At 36.0% G+C, this 23241-nt stretch overlaps 1 protein-coding gene across 6 annotated transcripts in view; it reads right to left on the reverse strand.

The window, feature by feature from the left end:
• IRAG1 (inositol 1,4,5-triphosphate receptor associated 1) overlaps positions 1 to 23241 on the reverse strand; it is a 79910-nt gene that overhangs the window by 40158 nt on the left and 16511 nt on the right. For 4 of the 6 annotated variants that reach the window (XM_039340294.1, XM_039340295.1, XM_039340296.1 and 1 more), the window contains exon 3: positions 6851 to 7043. The exons of 1 other annotated variant lie outside the window; for it this stretch is intronic. In XM_039340294.1, the coding sequence (XP_039196228.1) occupies positions 6851 to 6922 (72 nt within the window). In that variant the 5' untranslated portion in view covers positions 6923 to 7043. Of the gene's footprint in view, positions 1 to 6850; positions 7044 to 23241 lie in introns of those variants that run through there. One more of the 6 variants, XM_039340300.1, reaches the window with a different exon arrangement.

Below are 23241 nucleotides of genomic sequence, written 5' to 3' on the forward strand. Positions count from 1 at the left end.
GGATGCAAGTAAAGCCTTTATGCGTGGGATCTTGATAAAAATGAATAATTTTTATAGACAAAAGCAGATTCAGAAACGTAAAGAATTGGAAGATGAGATTAAATTAAAAGAGAAGCTTTTAATCTCAAATCCTTTAGATGAAAAGGTGAAAGGAGCTATAAAATTGTTAAAAACACAATTCAATATGTTGATGGCTGATCAAGCTGCAACTAATTTAATGTTTATGAAACAAAACACATTTTGTAATGCTAACAAGCCAGGGAGATGGTTGGCTTATCAGTTAAGAAAGAAACAGAGACATAGACTTATAGATAAAATAAACTATAATGGTAAACTGGTTTATCAGAAAGAGTTGATTAAGAAATCTTTTTTAGAATATTATCAGAAATTATATAAGAGTACTAATGTACAAACTACAGATATAAATAATTATTTAAGTAAAGTTAATCTTCCTAAATTAACAGAAGATCAGAAAAAAGAGATTAATGGTTTAATTACTAAAGAGGAAATTGTGACAGCTATCAAGCAGTTAAAATTAGGTAAAGCGCTGGGTACGGATGGTCTGACATCTATTTATTACAAAACTTTAGTAGAAGAGATGACCCAACCTCTACGTGAGCTTTTTAATAATATACTACAAGGTTTAGAGATTCCTCCATCATGGCGCAATGCTTTTATATCTCTGATTCCAAAAGAGGATCAAGATCTTACTTTGCCTAAGAATTACAGGCCTATATCTCTTTTAAATGTGGATTACAAAATTTTTGCAAAAATTTTAGCTAATAGGCTTATGGGGGTCTTGCAACAGCTTATACATAAGGACCAATCGGGTTTTATAACTGGAAGGTATATGAAAAATAATGTTAGACAAATTATTAACTTATTAGAATATTTAGATAAAAACAACCAAGTCTCTGCAGGGCTGATATTTTTGGATGCTGAAAAAGCCTTTGACCAATTGAACTGGCAGTTTATGTTAAGTTTAATTAAGGAGATGAATTTTGGTCAAAATATATTACAAGCTTTATCTAATATATATCAAAAACAGACTGCTCAACTTATTGTTAATGGGGGTTTGTCAGAGGTTTTCACAATAGAAAAAGGTACAAGACAGGGTTGTCCATTATCTCCGTTATTGTTTGTTTTAACATTGGAAATTTTGTTGATTAAAATTCGGGAATCGCAAGAAATAAAAGGAATAGAAATTAACAAAAAAGAATATAAGTTAAGAGCTTTTGCAGATGACTTGGTTGTTACTTTGTCTCAACCTACTTACTCGGTAGTAAAATTATTACAATTGATTCATCAATATGGGTGTGTTTTGGGTTTTAAAATTAATAATAATAAGACTAAAATATTACCTAAAAATATGACTAATTGTGACAAACAGACCTTGGTTAAATTAACAGATTTTGAAGTTGTTGATAAGGTAAAATATTTGGGGGTTATATTATCTGTTTCTAATGTAAAATTGTATAAAAATAACTATGAAAAGTTGTGGATTGGGGTACAGAAGGATTTAAAGAACTGGGATAACTTATAGTTATCTCTCATGGGTAGAATTGCAGTTATTAAAATGAATGTTCTACCTAAATTTCTTTTTTTGTTTCAAATGTTACCTATTTTAAAGAATGAACTTAATTTAAATGAATGGCAGAAAGGTATCAACAAATTTATTTGGGCAGGGAAAAAACCAAGGGTAAAACTTAAAATTATGCAAGATTTCCGTGAGAGAGGTGGACTCAAGGTATCAAACTTGAAATTATATTATGATGCTGTGGTTTTAACACTGATTAGTGATTGGGTGAACTTAACAAATATAGAAATACTCCACTTGGAGGGTTGGGATTTACTTTTTGGATGGCATGCCTATTTAATTTTTAATAAAAAAGTGGATCGGGTTTTTAAATCCCATATTATAAGGACTTCTTTGCTTAGGGTATGGAGGAAATATTATAAAAGTGATTTTAAAATACCATTATGGGCTATACCTTGGCATGCGATAGAGGGGATAAAGAGAGGAGTTAAGATGGATATGGTTTCTTATATACAACTACTTAGATGGGATGGACAAAATTGGCAGCTAAAATCTTTGGAAGATCTAATAAGATTGTATGATTAAATGGGCACAAAATATTGGTGAACCAATCCCATTGGATACTTGGGAACTTATATGGGTGAGGAATGTTAAATTCACACAAGCGCAGAATTTAAGAGAGAATTTTTATAAAATGTTTTATAGATGGCACCTTGACCCACAAAAATTGTCTATTATGTACCCTGATCTACAGCCTAAATGTTGGAGATGTGGTTGTTTGGATGCTACCTATTATCATATTTGGTGGTCGTGTAAAAATATAAAAGCTTTTTGGATTAAGATATGGTGGAATATTCAAAGAATCCTTAGAAGGAGGGTAAAATTTACTCCGCAATTATTTTTATTAGGTATTGTTACGGATTGTGATGCCAAGGAAGTTATATTGATGTTAAATTTGATCACAGCTGCAAGGCTGTTAGTAGGACAATATTGGAAGAAGGAATCTTTGCCTACCTTACAAGAGTGGTTTTATAAAGTTTCTTATTTGGCGGAAATGGCAAAGATTTCGGCTTTCTTAAAGGAGCAATCTCAAGAGAAATTTTTTGTTGTATGGGAAAAATGGATAAATTTTATACAATATAATTTGGATATGGAAAAATATCATTTAGCTTTTTTATAAATTGTATAAAAAATTTTTTTGGATATTTTACAGATTGTTTTTTTCTTTTCTTTTTCCGTCCTTTGCTTTCTTCCTTCTTTTTTTTATCTTTTTTATTCTTTTTTCTTTTTCTTTCTCACTCGCTTTCCTCTCTTTTTCTTTCTTTTTTTAAGTATTTTTCTTTTTAAAATTTGTTTAGGTTTTTTAAAATTATAGATAAGCCTGTATTCAGCTCTGGGAAGCTCGGGGAGGGGGGAGGGGGGGCTTGGGAGGGATGGGTGAGGGTTGGTTGTTTATTTGTAAAACTTTTAAAAAACTTTTCAATAAAAAAAAATTACATTTTTTGAGGAAAAAAATGCTTTCCCTTTCCTTAACATATGTAAAGCACTACATATCACAGGGGAATTATCTAATTCTTGATTTGTAAGTGTGTACAGTTTTACAAGTTCTTTCAACCTGTTCTGAAACTAACCGAAGACTTGTTGACACATTGGACAAGTAAAATGAATCATACAATTATTTCCATTAATAACAAGGCAAATTAAGCTGTAACAAGACCAAATAAAAAAATTGGTGGAATCTACAAATTTCAGCCTACAATTACCATCCTAATGGTAAAGGCTTGAACAAAGAAATGTTATGTTCAATGTTAGTATATCAAGCACATAGCTTGTATAACAGTAAAAACAGAATAGAATGAGATGTGATGGGCATATACAAATACAGGACAGTAAAAAATTGAACATATGTAAATAAACTTGCATATTTGTTTTTGCTCTGTCTTACGCTTGTCAATTGTATATCTTAACGAGAATGCAGACTATCCTCTCTGAATTTTTATGTGATTACTCTTATTAACAACAACCTTTGGGGAACAAGAACTTGATCACGATTACTGTCTTTAGTGAAACATCTTAGTTATAAATCAATTCTAAATATTTATACAGCCTTGGAAAAGCAGCCTATTTTTAAAACATTCTCCCTGACGGATGTTTACTGAACAAACAGAAGACAGATCTTGTGATACCTAGAAATATATTTATACACTTACTGTAAAATATTACTTTGTAGGCCAGAGTCTATGTCATTAGATTTGTAAGACAACTTATTCTCTAGGTGTATTAATCACATATCCGAATTCAGCCACAGTTTTGTTCCATACAGTATAAATCTTGTGAACTGTCAAGCTTCCTCCTTCCATTATATATTCAAGATGGACAGTGTTTAATATTCATATGTTATGTATATGTAGGGGTCTAGGTCTATACATATGTTGTACATAGTATATATATGTTGTATATAGTATATTTAGGTATGTGTCATATATGTGTTCACTTGGAGAGCGGGCAACTAAATTTGATATGTCGTTGTGCCCACAGTAAAAAATGACAATAAAGGTTATCTTATCTTACCTTACCTTACCTTATATCTTATCTTATTTTGAGAGTTAAGAGAAAATACTGGATGATATTTTGATAGATGATGCACGTTATTTAAAAGCTTAGAATGTAGAAATGACTATACTTCTACGTTTCTCAAAGTTGCTCCATTTCATGTGTCTGTCATGTGTCGTATGTCTTCCTTTGAAGCTAATATCTCAAAGCAGAAGCCTACATTTATGAAATTATGACTTAACTTATTATTTTGAGCTATTGTTTTCTTCTAACTGTATAATGTAGGGGTTGAAAGGATACCTTGACTGTGAACCCTTCCCCACGAGGCGGGGTTACTCATATTTGTGTATCGCAAGAGACATGGTACTCAGAATGAATACATCATGGAAGAATTTTCCAGAGGTTTTTGATGTAAGAGTTTCTAGAGATCTTTCTCATTTTCAAAGTATGTGCAACAATTTCACCACGTGTACTTTAGTGTTACAGGATCCAAAGTAGCCAAAATATCATTTAATAATTTATCTGGGATTAATGGAACTCAAGAGATGGTTTCTTCCCAAAATTTAGAAGACTGACAAGCCGAGCTTCCACTTATAACACCACCAGGCAATCATTCTGGAGGTTTTTTTTTTTATTGCACTTTAAATATACCTAACATTATGAGAAACAGAAGAGTCATAGATGTAACAGAATAAATGCAATTCAGAAGCAGTTAGGGACTAGAAGTTGGACAATTTTTCACAATTGTTTTCGGCACATAACCACATGGAAGAAAAGGCATGAAAATCTCTTTTTGACGTATGCTGTATGCTTTCCATCTGACTGCTTACTAAATTCACATATAACTGACTTGTTTATCTTCAACCAGGAAACTAGCTGTTAGCACAAAGGTGTAATTGTGTCAGAAAGCATGACAAATCACTTAAGGGTTCAACTTTTTCCTATGAAACTAAAGGAAAAGTAGCGGATGTTTTCATCCAGATGTAGAATACCATGTCCTAGGTTTGGAAGACAATGATAAAAGCAAAACTGAATGTGCCAGATATGCATTGGTCTTAAAAGTTTTCAACACATCTCAGAGAACATAATGATAATTTTTAAAAGGTCAGTTAACTAAGTAAATCCTGAAATCACAGATATTTAGTCTTGTAAGTCATTGAATTCATCATTGTACATTAACGAAAGTTTCTTGTTTTAAACATTCCACATACATCACTTAGTTTGTGTACTTTATATTCCCAAAAATATTTTTCAGGGGAAATTAGAAGGCAATGATAGTGTACATCAATACATTATCAAACACACACACACACACACACACACACACACACACACACACATGATTTTGACAGGACAATGCAGCGTACTATACTTGTTAATATTTTAAAAAATCACAGACTGGTAGGAAGAAAGGAACAGTGATAGTTAAAAAGGAAATCTGTATGTTGTATTTCAATTTTGGAGGTAACTACTTCTGGTTGTCCAGTTTCTCCTTTAATACATCTCGTGAAGAGGAGCCTATTATTTCTCTGGATAACTGGTTCCATTATCAAACCGATCTTAGCAATAGGAAGTTTTATGTAGCACTCGAATGTTAGAATTCTTTTCATACATTGAACCTGCAGGCTGTCAGTTTAGATAAATGTGAGGGTGAAAAATTATAGTACAAACTACAGCTAGTCCTCAACCATTCATTTAGTGACCATTCAAAATTACAACAGCACTGGAAAAAGTGACTTAAAACTGTCTTTCACATTTACAACCATTGCAGCATCCCCATGGTCACGTGATCAAAATTCAAACACTTGGCAACTGGCATGTATGTGTGACTGTTGCAGTGTCCCAGAGTTATGGGATCGCCTTTTGCAAACTTTTGACAAGCAAAGTCAATGGAGAAGCCAAATTCACATGTATTATTAATTTAACAACTGCTGTGAAAACACACTTAACAATTGTGTTGCTTAGCAATGTACATTTTAGGCACAATTGTAGTCATAAATCGAAAACTACTTGTAATCCATCTGTACAACAGAAATCTCTCAATGTAGGTATTTCCCAATCCCCAAGTATAATTATTGCAAAATATTCGAATTCTATCCAGTACTGCTAGAAAAGTGACAGAAGCTTCAAATATAATGTAAACAGTGGAAGACATCATTGCTAAACCCCATGCCTAGCAATATTTAAGCATATTAAAGATAGTGGGACTTAGCCCAGATCAATTACAATTCTTTTTTTTTCCCCAAAAAAATTGATACAATATGGTATTAGCATAAGGTGCACTGTTGTGAAATTTGAGTATAACTACATTCAACAATGCAATTATACATTCAATAATACATCAGGCTGTAGTGAAAAATGCTTCACCTAGAGACAAACTAGAAAAAAATATTTTTAAAAGTTATCAAAACAAATTGTGGTGAAGCATAGGTGTTTCTATGTCTCTTCTTTCTCTATCATCAAACTTATGTTAATTGATTATTCTTTTATTAAGTTTATGTTATGTTAATTTGAAGTTTATGCCAATATTTTATCTGCCCACCCAGCAAAATCATGATGTGGACATAAAGAATAATATCACTGAGACCTGAATTAGAAAAACAGCAGCCGTAAACATCTTAGCATGGTTCAGGTATATGACATCCACATATATATTCATGCCCCCCTGTAAAAGGATTAATACCTCTTATAAAAGGATTAATATCTCTTGTAAAAGAATTAATACCTCTTGTAAAAGATTCATGAATAAAGATAACTTACTTTGACCAGAGAGGGCAAATTTGAATGCTGTGTCTCAGTTGGCTGTCTGACATCTTCAGGTAGGTTTGGCATGATGGGGAGGTGGAGGACACGTTGAAATGCAATGCAGATTAAAGAGACCAAGCACTGATGGGAAAGTCTGTTTCAAGTTAACCTCTGAAGATATGTACTGTGGGTATTTATGATCCCAGGGCTAGAGTAAGTGCCAAAAATAAAATAAAATCCATTTAAAGTCCAGACTGTTAACACTGGGATCAGTTTATAATAACAAGCAGCAATAAGGTTTAATGTAACAACTTATGCTTCTCCCTGAGTTTTATTAAGTATGGCTTTCAAGATCTAATGTAACATAATAGCATCATTAAGAGAAATTTGCTCAACATTCCATGAATAATTGCACGAAAGGGTTTACTGGCGAGTTCGAGAATGCACTCTCTTTTCCAACTACAGTAAACTAGAACGATCCCTTACTTGTTCATAAAACCTTAGGAAGAATTTTGGCTATTGTATTGCAATCGTATCAACGGCATAACTTCATAAATGATATAAACTCAGTGTTGGTATCATCTCTTGTACACAAAAAACTTCATATAAATATATTTCAGCAGTGAAATATATTCTAAATGAGTACTTGTTCCATTTCCCTAAATATATTATCTTTTTCTGGTTGGAACTACTACTTGGTTGGAACTACTACTTTCAATTTAGAGGGAAATCAAGCTTCCTTGGCAGTTACTGGCAGATTCTGACCAGTCATTAATAATGTCATTGGCCAGAGAAGTCCATTATGCAAGAGTGATGGTCTGTTTTCCTTGGGAATTTGCAAAACTTCTTAGCCCTTTTTTGACTCTTGAATGGGTTGAGAGTTGCTCCAAGTTTGATATCCTTTAAACTAAATTCCAATTCATAATTAAGAGAGGACTCTTGCTTCCTTTCATCATAAGGATAGCTTTCAGTATTCTAACACAAGAAAAGATCTTAGGATCTTTTGCCTATAACAGTGACTTCCTCTGGAAATTTGTATGAATGTAATCTTTTCAAACGGAAAGAACTGACCATAGAAGCAGAAAACATTTAACACCATATATCATCAAATCCATTTATGTGATTTATTTCCTTACTACATGCAAGTCAAGTCAATGTTTATTACAGCCAAAGACCAGAGCAAGTTAAAAACACTCAAGGAATATCCTGTTAAAATTCAAGAATAAAATAATAAATAACAAATAAAATCTATATTAAAATCACAATTTGGCATCTAATCTGTCAGTTGCACACAAACAAAACACAGCATGGCCTAACTATAATGTAATATCAATCCTTAAACTGTGAGGCCCATAGTCATTTGATACTAAAATGCAAGAGAGAGATAATCCAAAAGGATTTGCTGCATTAATTGTGTAAAATAGCTATGATGGATTAATTACCTGGTTCTACATGCATGATTATTATTCATCTAAAGCTTTGTTTACTTTCAATGAGAAATGAATGATTATTTTTTAATCACATGGGCTGATTATATTGGCTGATGGATTAAATGTTTTTTTAAATGTACTTCTATTTAATATTGCTCAATCTTTTTATTTAATGTAACAAAAATCAGTCTGGATTAATGATAAAATGATAAAATGATTTTTTATTGAAATGATAAAAAAATAAGAGAAAGAAAGGAAAAAGGAGAGGGGGGGGGAGAGAGAATAATAAAAAAGGAAAGTAATAACATCCCACACGGATGTAAAGAACTATATGTTTTAGGATTGTACTGATTACAACTTCAAAAATGCTTCAGAAGTACTTTGTATCTTGCATGTGTGGGAGTGCAGCACTTCTCAGCTAATCTTTAGTCTGATTTTCAAGTTGTCTTTTTTTAAGAGTTACATGACTGTAAGAGTCACATGCTTTCTTCCACACAAACAGAGAGTAGTTATGCTCTTGTAAGCCTGCAGCATTTCTTCTGAAGCATTTTTGAAGCATTGATCTTACAGACTATACTAGGTGGTATGTTTATTTTTGGCTGATTCCAATCTTTTAAGAGGCAACAGAGATGCTTAGGCCTTGGATAGGAGACCATATAAATCCCAGGGCTGCAGACTGAGTAGGATGCTGAAGGACAGCAATGGAAATATTTTCCATGTTGATGCCAAAGAGTCAAGAGTCTTTATTATTCCAAAATGCATATGCCAATTGAGGAGGTGGCATAGAAAGTTGAATAATGGTCTTTAACAGCCTAAAAATCACTACTGAAAATTTCACTACCTACATTGTATAATTGGCCAAACTGAAATCCTTCTCCTATTCTTATCATGCCCCCATGCTGCAATTCAGTTCTAGAAATGGTGACCCTGCCTACCCCAGAATTACCAATGAATGCATTAGCTTTTTACTTCTTTTGCCTTTCCTTAATTAAAACATGTATCATTGTGAGGAACAGCCTACCGGCTATATTCAACAGTTGGGGCCAAAAGAAATTATGCTGCAGAAATTCAGAGGCAAGCCACTGAATAAGCCAATAGTGACAGCAAACAGGAATCTGGCAAGAGAATTGAAAGAGGCAGGAGAGAGAGAGAAAGAACCAAGCAGGGAAATGTCTGCTAACTATTTGCTGCTGAAAACTTAACTGCTAGTGCCAATTTCCTGAGTTTTATTGCTTGGTTGTTGTGTCTGATTTGAGCTTTGCCCTTCCTGATTTAGCTGAAGCAACTCAAGGGGCATATTAGGAATCTAACTTTCAGAGAGAGGAACTCAAAAGATACTTTTTCATTTCCTCCTTCTCCCTCCAACCAATTCATCAAGAAGTGCAACTTTTGAGAATTCAAGATCAGATTATCAGTTTGGGGATTTGAATAGGACAGGGGTGTCAAACTCAATTTCACTGAGGGCCACATCAGCATTGCAGTTGCCCTTGGGAGGCTGGGTGGGTGTGGCCAGAGTGGGTGCAGCCTACTAGGTGGGCATGGATGGAGTGGGTGTGGCCTACTGGGTGGGCATGGCCAGTTCTACATCATTCGCATCAAGGGTGCCTGTGGGGGCCTGGGCAGGAATGGGACAGATCTGAGGGTCTCTGGCAGAAGGAGGTGAGACCGTAGCAAGTGCCAAGGCATGGTCCACCGGGGCAAGTGTCAAGATGGCCACCACAAAATTGTACATTGGCTTCCGTCTGGCCTGGGGACTGTTCCCTCACTGTTTCCAGGATTGCTTCGCGGGCCATGTGAAACCACATCCGGCCCCCGGGCCTTGGGTTTGACATGTCTGGAGTAGGACAATAGGTGAGGGAATCTCCAAGCAAGCATAAACAAGTGAAGAAAGCACTATTATGATCTCCATGGTGAGGATGCAATGTTTGTCTTCTTGCCTGAAGGGGACCAAAATGATACTTTCTGTTATTGATGTTGGAGACAGGGGAAAGGGGGAATGGAGAAATGAAGAAGTACTAGACAATAGGAAAAAATCTCTTTAGCAAAAGCAAATGTTTGGAAGCATATGGCCCAAAGAAGTAAGAAGATCAGAAGGATACTGAGCTGTCAGTGGAGCTGCCAGACTGGCATCAGGCTCTACTAGAGGATAATCCACAGTCAGTTGAATAAACCTTGCTCTAGATCACTATGGAAGACAGTATTAACTGCCATGGATTAAAAAAAAAAATCCAGGAGCTATCTCGAGAAAGAATAGGTATATCTTGGTGGTAGGTGATTCCTGCTGAGAGGAAGTGAAGTAGATCAGTGTAATCCCATGACAATAATGTGGCTGCCTGTAACAAGAGCATGGTGGAGATTTTATCAAGACAATTCATATTGCCTAACAAGTATTCCTTTTGATACACAGGGAGACAAATGATATAATCACAAGAGATCTTGAAAGAATCTAGAATATAAGAGGTAATTGTTCCATTTTATTCTCCCTGGCCAGACTTTATTTGGAACAATGTGTCTAGTTACGGGCACTATAGTTCAAAAAAGAACAGTGACATATTGGAGTACATTCAAAGGAAGGCCACCAAGATAGTGAGGGTTCAAAAATAAAGCCTCATTAAGGATGATTAGAATAACTGAGTATATTTTAACTACAGAAATGTAGTTAAACTAAATATAGTTCTGTAGTTTTAACTATGGAAATGAAATATAATAGCGGTCTTCAGATATCTGTAAAAGTAGGTTGGAATAGATGACGCTCAATATTCTTTCCAACTCCAGGATTCTAAGAAATACCATTTTTATTATTTTAAAATGTTTTACTGTTTTAATGAGGTATGTTATTTTGAATTCTAAGCCGCTCAGAGTCATTGATTGAGATAGGTGACTATACAAATTGAATAAATAAATAAACATCTGACTGACTGGGTGACCAATCCTAATGATAAGACCAAATCTTAAGAACAAATGCATACCAACCCAGAATTGAGAAGACAGCAAATGCTGCCTCTGCAAATAAATTGAAGAAACAGTGGACCACCACCTAGTTAGCTGCTGCAAGAAGATTGCACAGACCGATTACAAACAATAGCACGACAAAGTAGCAACAATACTGCACTGGAATATCTACAAGAAATATCATTTACCTGCAAGCAAGAACTAGTGTGACCACAAAGTAGACTAAGGAATAGAAAAAGAAGAAGCTAAAGTGCTCTGGGACTTTAGAATTCAAATAGACAAGCACCTGCCTCATAACAGCCAGACTTAACAGCTGTCAATATGAAAGACAAAAAAAATCTTGATAGTGGACGTGGCAGTACCTGGAAATGGCAGAAGAGAAAGAATTGTAAAAAAATCATAAAATATAAAGATCTGCAAATATAAGCAAATGACTGACAAAAGAAAGCAAAGATAGTACCAATAGTAATTGGTACCTTGGGTACAAACACAAAACATCTGGAGCACCACTGGCATTGAAAAAAATCACCATCAGTCAATTGCAAAAGGCAGCTTTATTTGGAACAGCTTATATCCTACCAGTTTACCTTTACCAAAAAAAAATAACATCTGCCTATCCCAGGTCCTTGGGAAGGACTTGACAGGCAGATAAAAATGCCAAATCCAATCTAAACATCTGACCATGTTCAGCGACCAAGGAAATCAACCATGTTCACCTGAAGTTTCCCCACTCCTTATGTAGCATAAATGATCCGGAACACAGGAGACACAAACTTTGCTTTCTGAAGTGTACCAGCCAAACCCAAATTAGGAGCCTAGGGTCATACAGTATATGCAAAACTGAAAAGTGAATCATTTATTCTCAAATAACCTACACTTTGCTCTTAAAGAGAGATAAAGTATAAAGTTTTGATATGCATAAAACGAAGAGAAATACTATGGGGCAAGGACTGGCTTCTAGTCCAGATGACACTCGGATGGGGTCTTCGACAACTCACCACAGCCAACTCGCCACAGTCAACTCATCATGAGACAATTCACCTTGGCCAATTCGTCACAGGCCAACTCGCCACAGGACAAGAATTACATTAATATCGAAAAAATAGTGGAACAGAATCATTAAAGAAAGGAGGGACAAAATGCCAATGGAGGAATAAAATGAAGTGTGAATCACAAAAATTAAAATAAGTTTAAATAAGTTTAAAATAATGTTTTAAACAATTAAATTGAATTGTTGAATTGTCCTGGAGTGAGTTGTCCTATGGTGAGTTGGCCATGGCAAGTTGTCCTGCAGTGATCTAGCCATGGTGAATTGGCTATGGTGAGTTGACCATGATGAATTGACGAGTTGGCTGCAGTGAGTTGTCCCATTCCATTCAGATGGCAGAAGGCAGAGATGAATTCTAGATTCAGGAGTTTCAATGATACACTGGATTAAAGCTTTTAATATATTTGACACAACAAGGCAACGCAGGGCAAAAAAAATATTGTCTACTAATGTTTTCAACAAAATAAGAAAATAGAGCACAGAGGAATGAACTGAATCACATTCAGTTCTAGATTACATTCCTTCTAGATCAGCGGTCCCCAACCTGTGGGCTGCAGCCCACTACCGGGCTGCAGCTGCTTGGCCACCGGGCCACATGAAGGGATGGCCAGTGCACGGGTACATGCACGCATGCACTCACCCCCCCATACTCATGCTAGCAGTGAGCATCCTGCCGGTGCTACCGCTGCCCCACACCCATGCATCCCGCCGGTGCTAGCGCCACCCCGGCACGTCCTATCAGCGCTACCACCGCCCCCGAACATCCCACCGGTGCTAGTGCCGCCCCGTGCATCCCACCAGTGCTAGTGTCACCCCGCCCCTAAGCGTCCTGCCGGTGCTAGCGTCGCCTCACTCCTGAGCAGGGCAGTACATGAAACCACACCCCCTCTGGTCTGCAGAAAAAACGCTCTCCATGGAACCGGTCCCTAGTGCTCAAAAGATTGGGGACCTCTGTTCTAGATAACATACAATATATAATGGAAGTTCGTCATTTGGCAATGTCTAAATGTTTAGGAAAGCCAGGTACACAAACTGTAATGCTCAATGGAATAGACTTTTTAAATTCAGATACTTTTCCACTGCTATTAGTTCTCTTTAAAACAAGTTTATGATATAGGTTCCACATTGAATAGATAATTGGTGCTTTTAAAAAGATTATTTTAATATAGACTAGAAATTAGATTCTTTCTCCCATAGTAGATTCTCATTCTGGGATTTCATTGTTAGAATGAAATTTAGAAATTACAGTAAATCTGTATGCATATACAAGGAACTTGCAAGTTGTTCCACTTACATCAATGTATCATTAATATCTGTTCTCCAAGCTACAAATATTCTCTTTTTTATTCTCCAAGATATCTTTTCAATGGTGTCTGAATCACCATTTCTATTCTAAAAACTCTCTAGGATTCCTGACATACGAATTATTTATGCTATGAAATACTGAATTAAATAAAATTCCATGTAAATATTTATTTTCAGTATTTATTTCTGAAATTAAAACATTAATGGAATAAATACTTATTAATTGTGACTGTTTTATAATTTGGTTCTAGCATCCTTTATACCCAAATTCCAGTTTCTATGGCATCCGTTTGCCTATTGGGATTTAAGATATTTTTAGTTGTCTTCCTGGAAAAAAAAACAGTTTCAGGAAACTTTTAAAATATAATAATTAAAAACATTCGTTCCTGGGAGACATGCATTGTAATTTTATGCTTGGGAAATTTCTCTCATTGGCAGTGCCATTAAGTTGACTCTTTAAATATAAATGTTTACAAAAACACACTAAATGTAGACTGAACAAAAAGTAATAATTTAAACATAAGCAGAATTACAGAAAAGAAAGAAGTATGTTTGTGGTACAGTGGTATCTGATAAAAGTCATGTGAGGATAAAGTGGATGGCTTTGTGTTTCTCGGTGAAAAGGCAGAATATAAATTAAATAGGTAACAGCCTTGAATTAAGATTAAGTTCCTCATCTCATGTTGCAAATCTTGTAGAAATGGACAAAAGTGAAGCGAGAATTAAAGAGCTGGTTATAGTTTCATGAAATTGTGTAATAAGCTCACAGGGAGAGTTAATAGAAATTTCTCAGGTGATTTCAGGAGAAAGAGAAGGGAATGACCAGAGAGGTAGTGATATGAGGGGAATGCAATGAGCCCTTGTTCCGAAGAAACGCTTGGGCTCCTAATGCGGCTGAGGGTAATTGAGATGATCAGCTGGGCAGCGGTGCTGAAATAACCGGCAGCCTGCCATTTGCAAATCCCCCCTTTCTGGTAATGTCTGCTGTGGCCGAGGGACCTTAAAATGATCCCTCCAGGCCTGTCGACATGCGTCGCCGCTTGCGGATCCCCCCTGACGATTGGCAAGGCTTACCCTCGTCTCCGGAGTCCCGGGAAGTCAGCGAGGCTTGTCTCCGTGAAACGGATCTTCCGACGAACAGCTGACTGTGAGGGAGATCGTCTGGGCGGCAGTTTAAATTTCAGAGGCCCCCGACGAAGAGCTGGCTGGTGGGGATCGTGAAAACGGCTGTTTAAAGCTGTTTAATTCACAAAGTGAAAGTTCTCTGAAATGAGCTGAAAGGGAAGGGCACGCAGAAAGGTGCCGAGCCTGTCAGCCCAGCCGGGCAGCCAGGCTTGAGGAGGAGTGATCTCCAGATAATGGGAAAAAAAGGTTAAATATATAAAATAATCAATAATGAAATAATTAGTCTAAATCAAAGTGAATGAGAAATTACTGCAGTCTTCTGCTCCAGGAGCGAAGAAAAAATGCGTCTTTAGAGCAAAGAGACTAAGTCTAAAACTGGGGTGCAATTGGCACAGCGGGGGCGGTACTAAGATTCAGACTTAGTCTAATTGGAGCAGATAGATTAAGACAACCCATCCGTGGGTTCTCCATCCAATCATGCTGGAGAAGGGAATGACCACAGAGGCAGTGATATGAGGGGAATTGGAGAGTGGAAGAAATGTCACAAGAGCAAAGATGACAGCTGTGGCATTGCAATGAAACCCCTCCTCTTTCCATATACATCACACATTTGTACAAAGAGAGTGTAGATTGCATATGGTGTGAGAACCACCGTCTTGCTTTTTTTGACCACATCTCCATGAATGCTGCTACTGCTGCAGCAGCAGATAAGCTGTGTTTTGCAAGACTGTATGCTCAGGTTAGAGCACTGTTTCTCACTCTTGGCAACTTGAAAATGTCTGCAAGCTGGCTGAGGAATCCTGGGAGTTGAAGTCCATATATCTTTAAGCTGCCAAAACTGAGAAACACTGGATTAGAGGAATGAAAACATCTCTTAAATATCTTCTGACTGTATGGATTAGGTTCTAAGAGCTGCTTATTGTCTACTGTGGCATTAACTGTTTTCAAGCTGATTTACAAGAGGTCTGTAAAACAGTAGGTTTCATGGAATAAGCCAGTGAACAGGGGAAAGCTAACCGGAGTTTTACAGAGGAGATTATGGGAGAGTCTTTAACTTTTTTTTTTTTTTTAAAGAACTCTTCTTAGTTAAAATGAAGATTTGGCCAGAAGAAATAGAAGGTTCTCTATTAGTGGTAGAAGCAAAGTGAAACTGAATCAACAGGAATCTGCAAGTGTGACCTGCAAGGCTTGTGGAATGTTTGTCTTTAGGTTGCTTCCTAAAAGTAACCTAAAATATATTTTTCAGCAATGCATGCTTATAGCAGTCAAAATGATGGTGATGATGATGATGAGGGTGATGATACAAGATTAGCAAACCAGATGAATCAGATTTGGAAACACCAGAAGGTGAAAAATGGCTAACTGGAAGAACGTTTTTGATGCAGAAAAGGGAAATAAACCTGAAAATTACAGGCTAATCACTTGCCTGCCAACAACATATAACATACAAATTGCTTACAAGCATTATTGCAAACCGAATTTATGGATACCTAGAAAACAAGGATTTATTACCTGTAGAACAGAAAGTGTGCTACAAAAATTGATGATAAATTGATGATAAACAGGTTTTGAAGAATTTAAAGAAAAGACAAACTAATTTGTTCATGACCTGGATTGATTATAAGAAAGCATTTGATTCTCTTCCACACAGCTGGATTGAAAAATGCTTAGACACTTTTGGAATTAGCAGCAACATCCAGAAATTCCTGAAGACTTCCAACTAAATTGATGGCCTGTGGAGAAGAGAATAGAGCTGGAGGGGACCTTGGAGGTCTTCTAGTCCAGCCCCCTGATCAAGCAGGAGAACCTATATCATTTCAGACAAGTGACTGTCTAGTCTCTTCTTAAAAACCTCCAGTGATGACTGGAGGCAAGCTGTTCCATTGGTTAATTGTCCTCACTGTTAGGAATGTTCTCCTTAATTCCAGGTTGCTTATCTCTTTGGTTATTTTCCAACCACTGTTTCTTGTCCTGCCCTCTGGTGCTTTGGAGAATAGTTTGATGCCTTCTTCTTTGTGGCAGTCCCACATGGAGAGAAGTAAGCAGTGGGGTACCACAAGGTTCCATCTTGGGCTTAGTACTCTTCAATATCTTCATCAATGACTTAGATGAGGGAATTGAAGGGGAACTCATCAGATTTGCAGATGATACCAAACTGGCAACACCCCAGAAGACAAACTCAGATCCACTGAGTTTGCTCTATATGGATGATGTAAAACTGTTTGGAAAAACAATAACTGAATTGAGCTCACTGCTGAAAAGCACCAAGGAGTTTAGCAGAGACATTGAGATGCAATTTGGCATTGACAATTGTGCAACAATTGCTGTTAAGGCAGGAAAAATAGTTGAAGATGATGAATTCTAAGTTGATAATGAAGAATTGATACAAGTAGTAACACCAGAAGAAGGGTACAAGTACTTAGGAGTTTTGGAAGCCTCTGACCTGTTGCACAACCAATTCAAGGAAGCTACTTCAACAAAATAAATAAAGCGAATCTGGAAAATCTTGAGATCAAAGCTAAGTGGAGGAAATATCATAAAGGCAATTAACACCTGTGTAGTGCCTATAATATGATATTCAGCTGGAATAGTTGATTGGATTCAGCTAAAACTTGATAACTTGGATTAAAAACCAAGAAAACTAATGACAATGCACCATTCTCTGCACCCAGAAAGTGATATTGATTGATTGTACTTGCCTAGATCTCAGGGTGGCAGAGGATTCTTACAGGTGAAAGAAACTGTGGAAGAGAAAAAACACAGCTTAAATGACTACATAAACAAAGCAAAAGAGTTTCTGCTGAAGGAGGTGAACAAGGGAAACCTCTTGAAAACAACAAGATTGAAAGCAGAATATCAAAAGGAAATAATTGAGCATTGAGTTTCTAACTGGAAAAAGAAGCCTATGAACAGTCAATACCTGAAAGACATTGAAGGAAAGGTAGATACAAAGCTAGCATGGAGATGGTTGAGATCAGGGGTGCTGAAGAAAGAAAAAAACCCACCTTACTCGGAACTGCCTTAATAGCTCTTAAGTTCTTGGTTAGGACTTGTACTATTAAGTTTTACCAATCCCAGACTATGAATCGAATTGAAGATTAAATCAATAATAATAATAATCCCCCAGTGAGGCACTATCTTGATGTGATTGTGGGGCTTGTGTACTCTGAGGAAGATGAGAGCTATGCCAGAGATTCAACCATACTGGATAGATCTCATCAGAGGAGTCAGACAGAGTGTCTCTCCCATAAAAAATATGGTGAGACATAAATTTCAGAAAGACATAGTGGCTCGGATGTCACCCAGGTTAACAAAGTCCATGCTAGATGTTGGAGTTTCTGGATATCTGGTGAAAAGTGGGCTACAAGACTCTGGACTATTGGCTGAGCAACCAGGGCCAGCGGTTGCACACTTACTGGAAGAAAACTGCCAGTAGTTCAACAATATACTACAAGGAGGTGAAATTGAAGAGTGGCTAACAACTGGAAAAACCTACCTGATAATGAAAGATCCAGCAAAAGAGGCAGTACCAGGCAACTACAATTACCTGCTTACCAACAACTTTCAGGTTGCTAACTAATGTGGTAGCTGATGCAGTCCAACAGCATCTAGTTGAAAACAATCTCTTTTCACCTGAGCAGAAAGGAAACTGCCCCAATAGCAGAAGAACTAAAGATCAACTCCTAATTGACAAAATAATCTTGGAAAAATGCAAAAGAAGGAAGACCAACCTGAATGTAACATGGATTGATTACAAAAAGGCATCTGACTCTCTGCCACATGACTGGATAATCTAGTGCCTAGAAATAACAGGAGTCAGTAGAAATATCAGAAAGTTTGTGCAAAGATTGATGGCACAATAGAAGACACAGTTGCAAGTCAATGGTGAGAGGCTGGGAGAGGTTAATATCAAGAGAAGAATATTTCAAGAACATTCACTATCACCACTATTATTTGTCATTGCAGGAATGTGACAGAGCAATGTTCAAGATTTAACAAGTCCATTGACAATTATCCCTTCCTGCTAATAACACTGCATAGAAAAGCATCAGCAATTCACCACAGATTTTTAAAAGCAGATTCTGACTGACTATTAGAAAAAGTTTCTTAACAATAAAGAACAACAGAACATTCCTCAATGGAACCAAATTCTTCATTGGATATGTTCACATTGCAGCTAGATATTCATCTATTTAGGATGCTTTAATTTGAATTCCTGCACTAAGCAGGGAATGGAACTTAGTGCTATAAATGGTCCCTTTAATCTTTATGATTCATTGGATTGGAGTACAAGGCGCATCAAGACCTCATTAACTGGATAATACAACTATTGTACAAAGTACTTGCCAGAAATTAAAAAATCAAATTCCTCAAACTGAATTCGGAGCAATATTTTAGCTATACAGCCATTTGGTTGACACTCATCATGAGGGCTAATTCTCACACATCAGAGAAAATCAACCTGATATTAAAACTGTTACTAAAACAAGACCCAGAAAGAAACTGCACCTCTGTCCAAAAAGAAAGAGCTGTCTAGACTATTCTGTAGCTATCTGGGAGGAAGAGGCACAAAAATTTGAACAATGATTTTACTATATGTAGGAACCGCATTTGCCACACACCAGTCATTGGAATTATTTTGCAATGGATAATTAGCTTTTCTATAACAAATCTCATTAGAAATGTACATCTCTTATTAATTCCAGTCCAATCTATCAGAAGAATCCTAGTATCTGTACTAAACAAACTCATACCCTTCACAATAGCCTGCACCAAGAAAATACTACAAGATGTCAGATAGTAAAATACCCAACTTGGAATAATAAAAGGAGGCTTTAAACGCTTGGCAGAATAATTTTAACTAACTCTTTAAACTTGTGCCAAATGGACAAAAGCATGGATGTGGCTGAAATCATTTGGGAAGAACATGCTGTAATTGGGCAAAAGGGCACCCAACAAGAACAATCTCTTCCTTAAAGCCACTCTGAGAGGATAGACTTAAGGTCCAGTTAAGAACACTGACTGAACTGAGTTCCACTTACACTTTATAGAACAAAACAGACATTTTATAGCTAGCTCCAAATGTAATGAAAAACCAATGAAAAGCAAAAAGAAGGACTAATGTGCTCCTATTTTGTTCAGATAGAATTCTTGTTGCTATGTTCTGCAATAGCTTATTGATGATATCTAGCATTCTATATGGAGTCCATATGGAAGTTATGAAGCCAGGTTATCTGTACCTCAGGGGCCCAGTGGCAAAGATGAATCTAGGTGCACCCCCATTACCTGGTTCTTCTGGGGAAAAGGTAACCACAGAGTTTATTTCCATTGATCTGAACTAAGAAATTACCCATTAACAAAACTTCAATCTTGTTTGAATGGTACTTCTGTTGGTTAGCTTTTATCCACTTATTAGCATAGCAGTGTACTAGACTAACAACTCACAAAGATGCTTTTCCAAAAGGCAACTGGACTTTGTTGGCTTTTTCCTTGAAAACATTTCGCTTCCCATCCAAGAAACTTCTTCAGTTCTCTTCTTAATTTTCAAGGAAAAAGCCAACAAAATCCAGTTGCCTTTGGGACAGCCATGACCTGGATGATTGAGAATCTCCATAGACATCTAGCAAGTTATAATTATAGCAGATTTCAAAGAGAAGGAGAAATAAAATAGTGGCCATCAACATATCATGATGTTGCACACTAAAAACCCAAATGGTGCCAATACGTAGTTTCGATAAATGTTAAATTGCATTAAGGATGAAGATGAAACCCTGTGGAATCTGTAGGGAAGATCGCCTAGCACCACATATTACATCAGTGTGAGGTAGATCCATCCCAACCTAGCTTAGAGTCAGTGTGTTATGGGGTTTAAGATGTTAGATGTACACTGGAAAGTCACAAGTTCTATTTCATTCTTTCATTCATGGAAGTTCACTGGGTAACACTCTCTCTCTCTCTCTCTCTCTCTCTCTCTCTCTCTCTCTCTCTCTCTCTCTCTCAGCTCAAATTATTTTTGTTACATGAAGTTTATTACTGTAGTAAAGAAAAGAGAAGATGGAAGATATTCATGATGGATATAAATCTAACAAGTAAAACTCAAGGGCTACTTAAAAGATAAATAATTGGTGATGTTGAAAATTGCTCTAAATAGATGAGGCAGGACAATGCAAATATTATTCTACAAGGTAATTAAGACTATTTCAGTAGAAAACTAGACCTAGTCCCTAATGGAAATACAGCCAAAAATGTGGTCTCTTTTGAAAATAAATAGCTTTCTATGGTTGCTTTCACCCTTTAAAATTAAGAATAATTTTCGATGGCATCTAAAGGACTCCTTCTCTACTAAATAAATATGAAATCATATTGAATATTACATAATAACTGTTTGTAAATTCCAACATTGCTATTTTAAAATGTGAGAAAAAAGTAAAGCTGGAGAAAGTAAATGTAATTTGCTAAATATTACTCATCAAGAATTTTAAGAAAAAAGTACATAGATTTAAAATAAAATTCAAAAGCTGACACAGAGGTAGACTATGCTAATTTGCATAACTGTAATGAGCTAGCATTGCACTGGGGTAAAACCTAAGAAAACCCTGCTATTAGTTCATAAAATCCAAGGAATAAAACATTCAGTCTTTAGAGCAGAATGGCTTGTATAATTAAGAATTTTATAAAATATATAAAATTGGTGCAGAACCATGAATATTGTAGATTAATTCAAAATTTAAAAACCCACAGCTCACTATATTCTGTAGTTCCAATCCTATCCAATAGAATATAAATAGGTTTTGTTTAGATGATTCATGTTTTGGAATTTTACTGCTTAAAATAGAGAGGCAGAATATTAATCTTTACCCTAAAGCTCAAATCTCAGAGTTGGATGCAAAGAACTTTCTTGAATCGCTGAACAGTTTAGAGAATATAATATCCAGGAAGTGATGTTCTAGGAGTTCTATTCCATAAAAGGAAAAAGTATTTAGAGACGCTTGGCTTTCAAATCCGTTGTGTCCTTGCAGCTCATTTAACCACACTAGGAAAGTTGAATACAAATAATCAGTAAACTTACCCACTGACTCATGCCTAAATATCTTGGCAGATGAAGGTGATTTACTCCATTTTCATGGCTAATTTGAGTGCTGACCTTAAAGAATCCACTTTACCATGGCAAATAAAAAGAGGAAAATATAAGAATGCAAAGAATTTTAAAATGATTGCAAAGATATATTGACAGCTTAATACTGTCTTTGGGCATGGCATATAAATCTCATTGTTTTATCTAATTACCTTCGTACTGTGGTATAACCAGTTTTACATATAAACTCTAAATTGTCAAGGATGTATTGCCTGATCTATTCTTAATCTATTTGGAGGGGACAAAGAAGTCCTGTGCCTTTTATTTTTTAGGTTGGTTCCCTTAATAAGGATTGTGACAGTCATGATTTGGCTAAAAAACTGGAAAAATGGCACTGGAAAGTAGGGCTTATGGATTTTGTTGAATGTTTCCTTCATACTTGCTCTGATGCAAGCACTCTAGTAAAATAGAAAGCAGAAGTAATTGTGTTTTGTACACAAAAGAAAATGCAGGTGCATTGCTGGTTCAGAGTTTGGAAAGAATTCTAGAAGCCCCGTTGGATATGCTTCCTCTACTTCATTGTTAAACAGATATTGAGGGGAAAATGAAGATTCACAAAAAACCTGATGACAAATTACATTAAGTTCAATTGGTACTTTTCTTGCTGATCGATAATTGTAAGCTGCTCAAGTAATGAACAGTTTGCTAAAACAATTTATGCATTTGGATAAATACAACTGCAGCAAAGCTGAATTGCATTTCAGCTTTCATGATATAAGGCTTGCTATCTTTAAAATATCATAAAGAAATATTAATCTTTTGAGCAGAACTCTCTAGGTGAAACTATTGCAAGGCCAGAATTATTTTCAAAAGATTATCTTCTAAAACAGATTGCATTCAAATTATCATGCTAAACATGTTTTGTGGTTTACTGGGCAATTTATTTACTTTAGCTATTTTTTAAAAAAGGATAAATCCTACTGCACCAATGTGACCTGATCAGAGATTTGAAAAAACAAATGATCCAAATCCAAAATTTGATCATGTGCTTCTATAGCTGCAATATGCAGTAAATCTAAAAATCTAAAATTATTACCTTAGATAAACTTTAGTTTATTCATTGACAGTTTGCAAAATATGGCAAGTCACAAACCAAATTATGTGTAAAATTCAGCCACAATGCCCAATATTCTGAAATATTGTGTTACAATTTCACGACAAGTTCGTACAACTACTGGAAGCATAGAATATAATCCAGAAATATGGAGATGCAGAATCTACTAATCCTTGAGCAATCTAAGCTCCTTGGAGTAGAGCTTTAGTACTATTATTCTAAAAGTATTGCACAATTTTCCTCACTTTTCTTCCTTGAGGGATTTATTTTCTGGAAGGAAAGCCATCAATTGAAGTAGAATAAGAAGACTACAGATTGAAGACAATAAAAATCTAGCTCCCCTGTTCCTCACTTTAC

This window comes from Crotalus tigris, unplaced genomic scaffold (assembly GCF_016545835.1).
Source record: "Crotalus tigris isolate CLP2741 ecotype Arizona unplaced genomic scaffold, ASM1654583v1 scf7180000017744.3724543626:3957646, whole genome shotgun sequence".
Classification (NCBI taxonomy): Eukaryota; Metazoa; Chordata; class Lepidosauria; order Squamata; family Viperidae; genus Crotalus; species Crotalus tigris.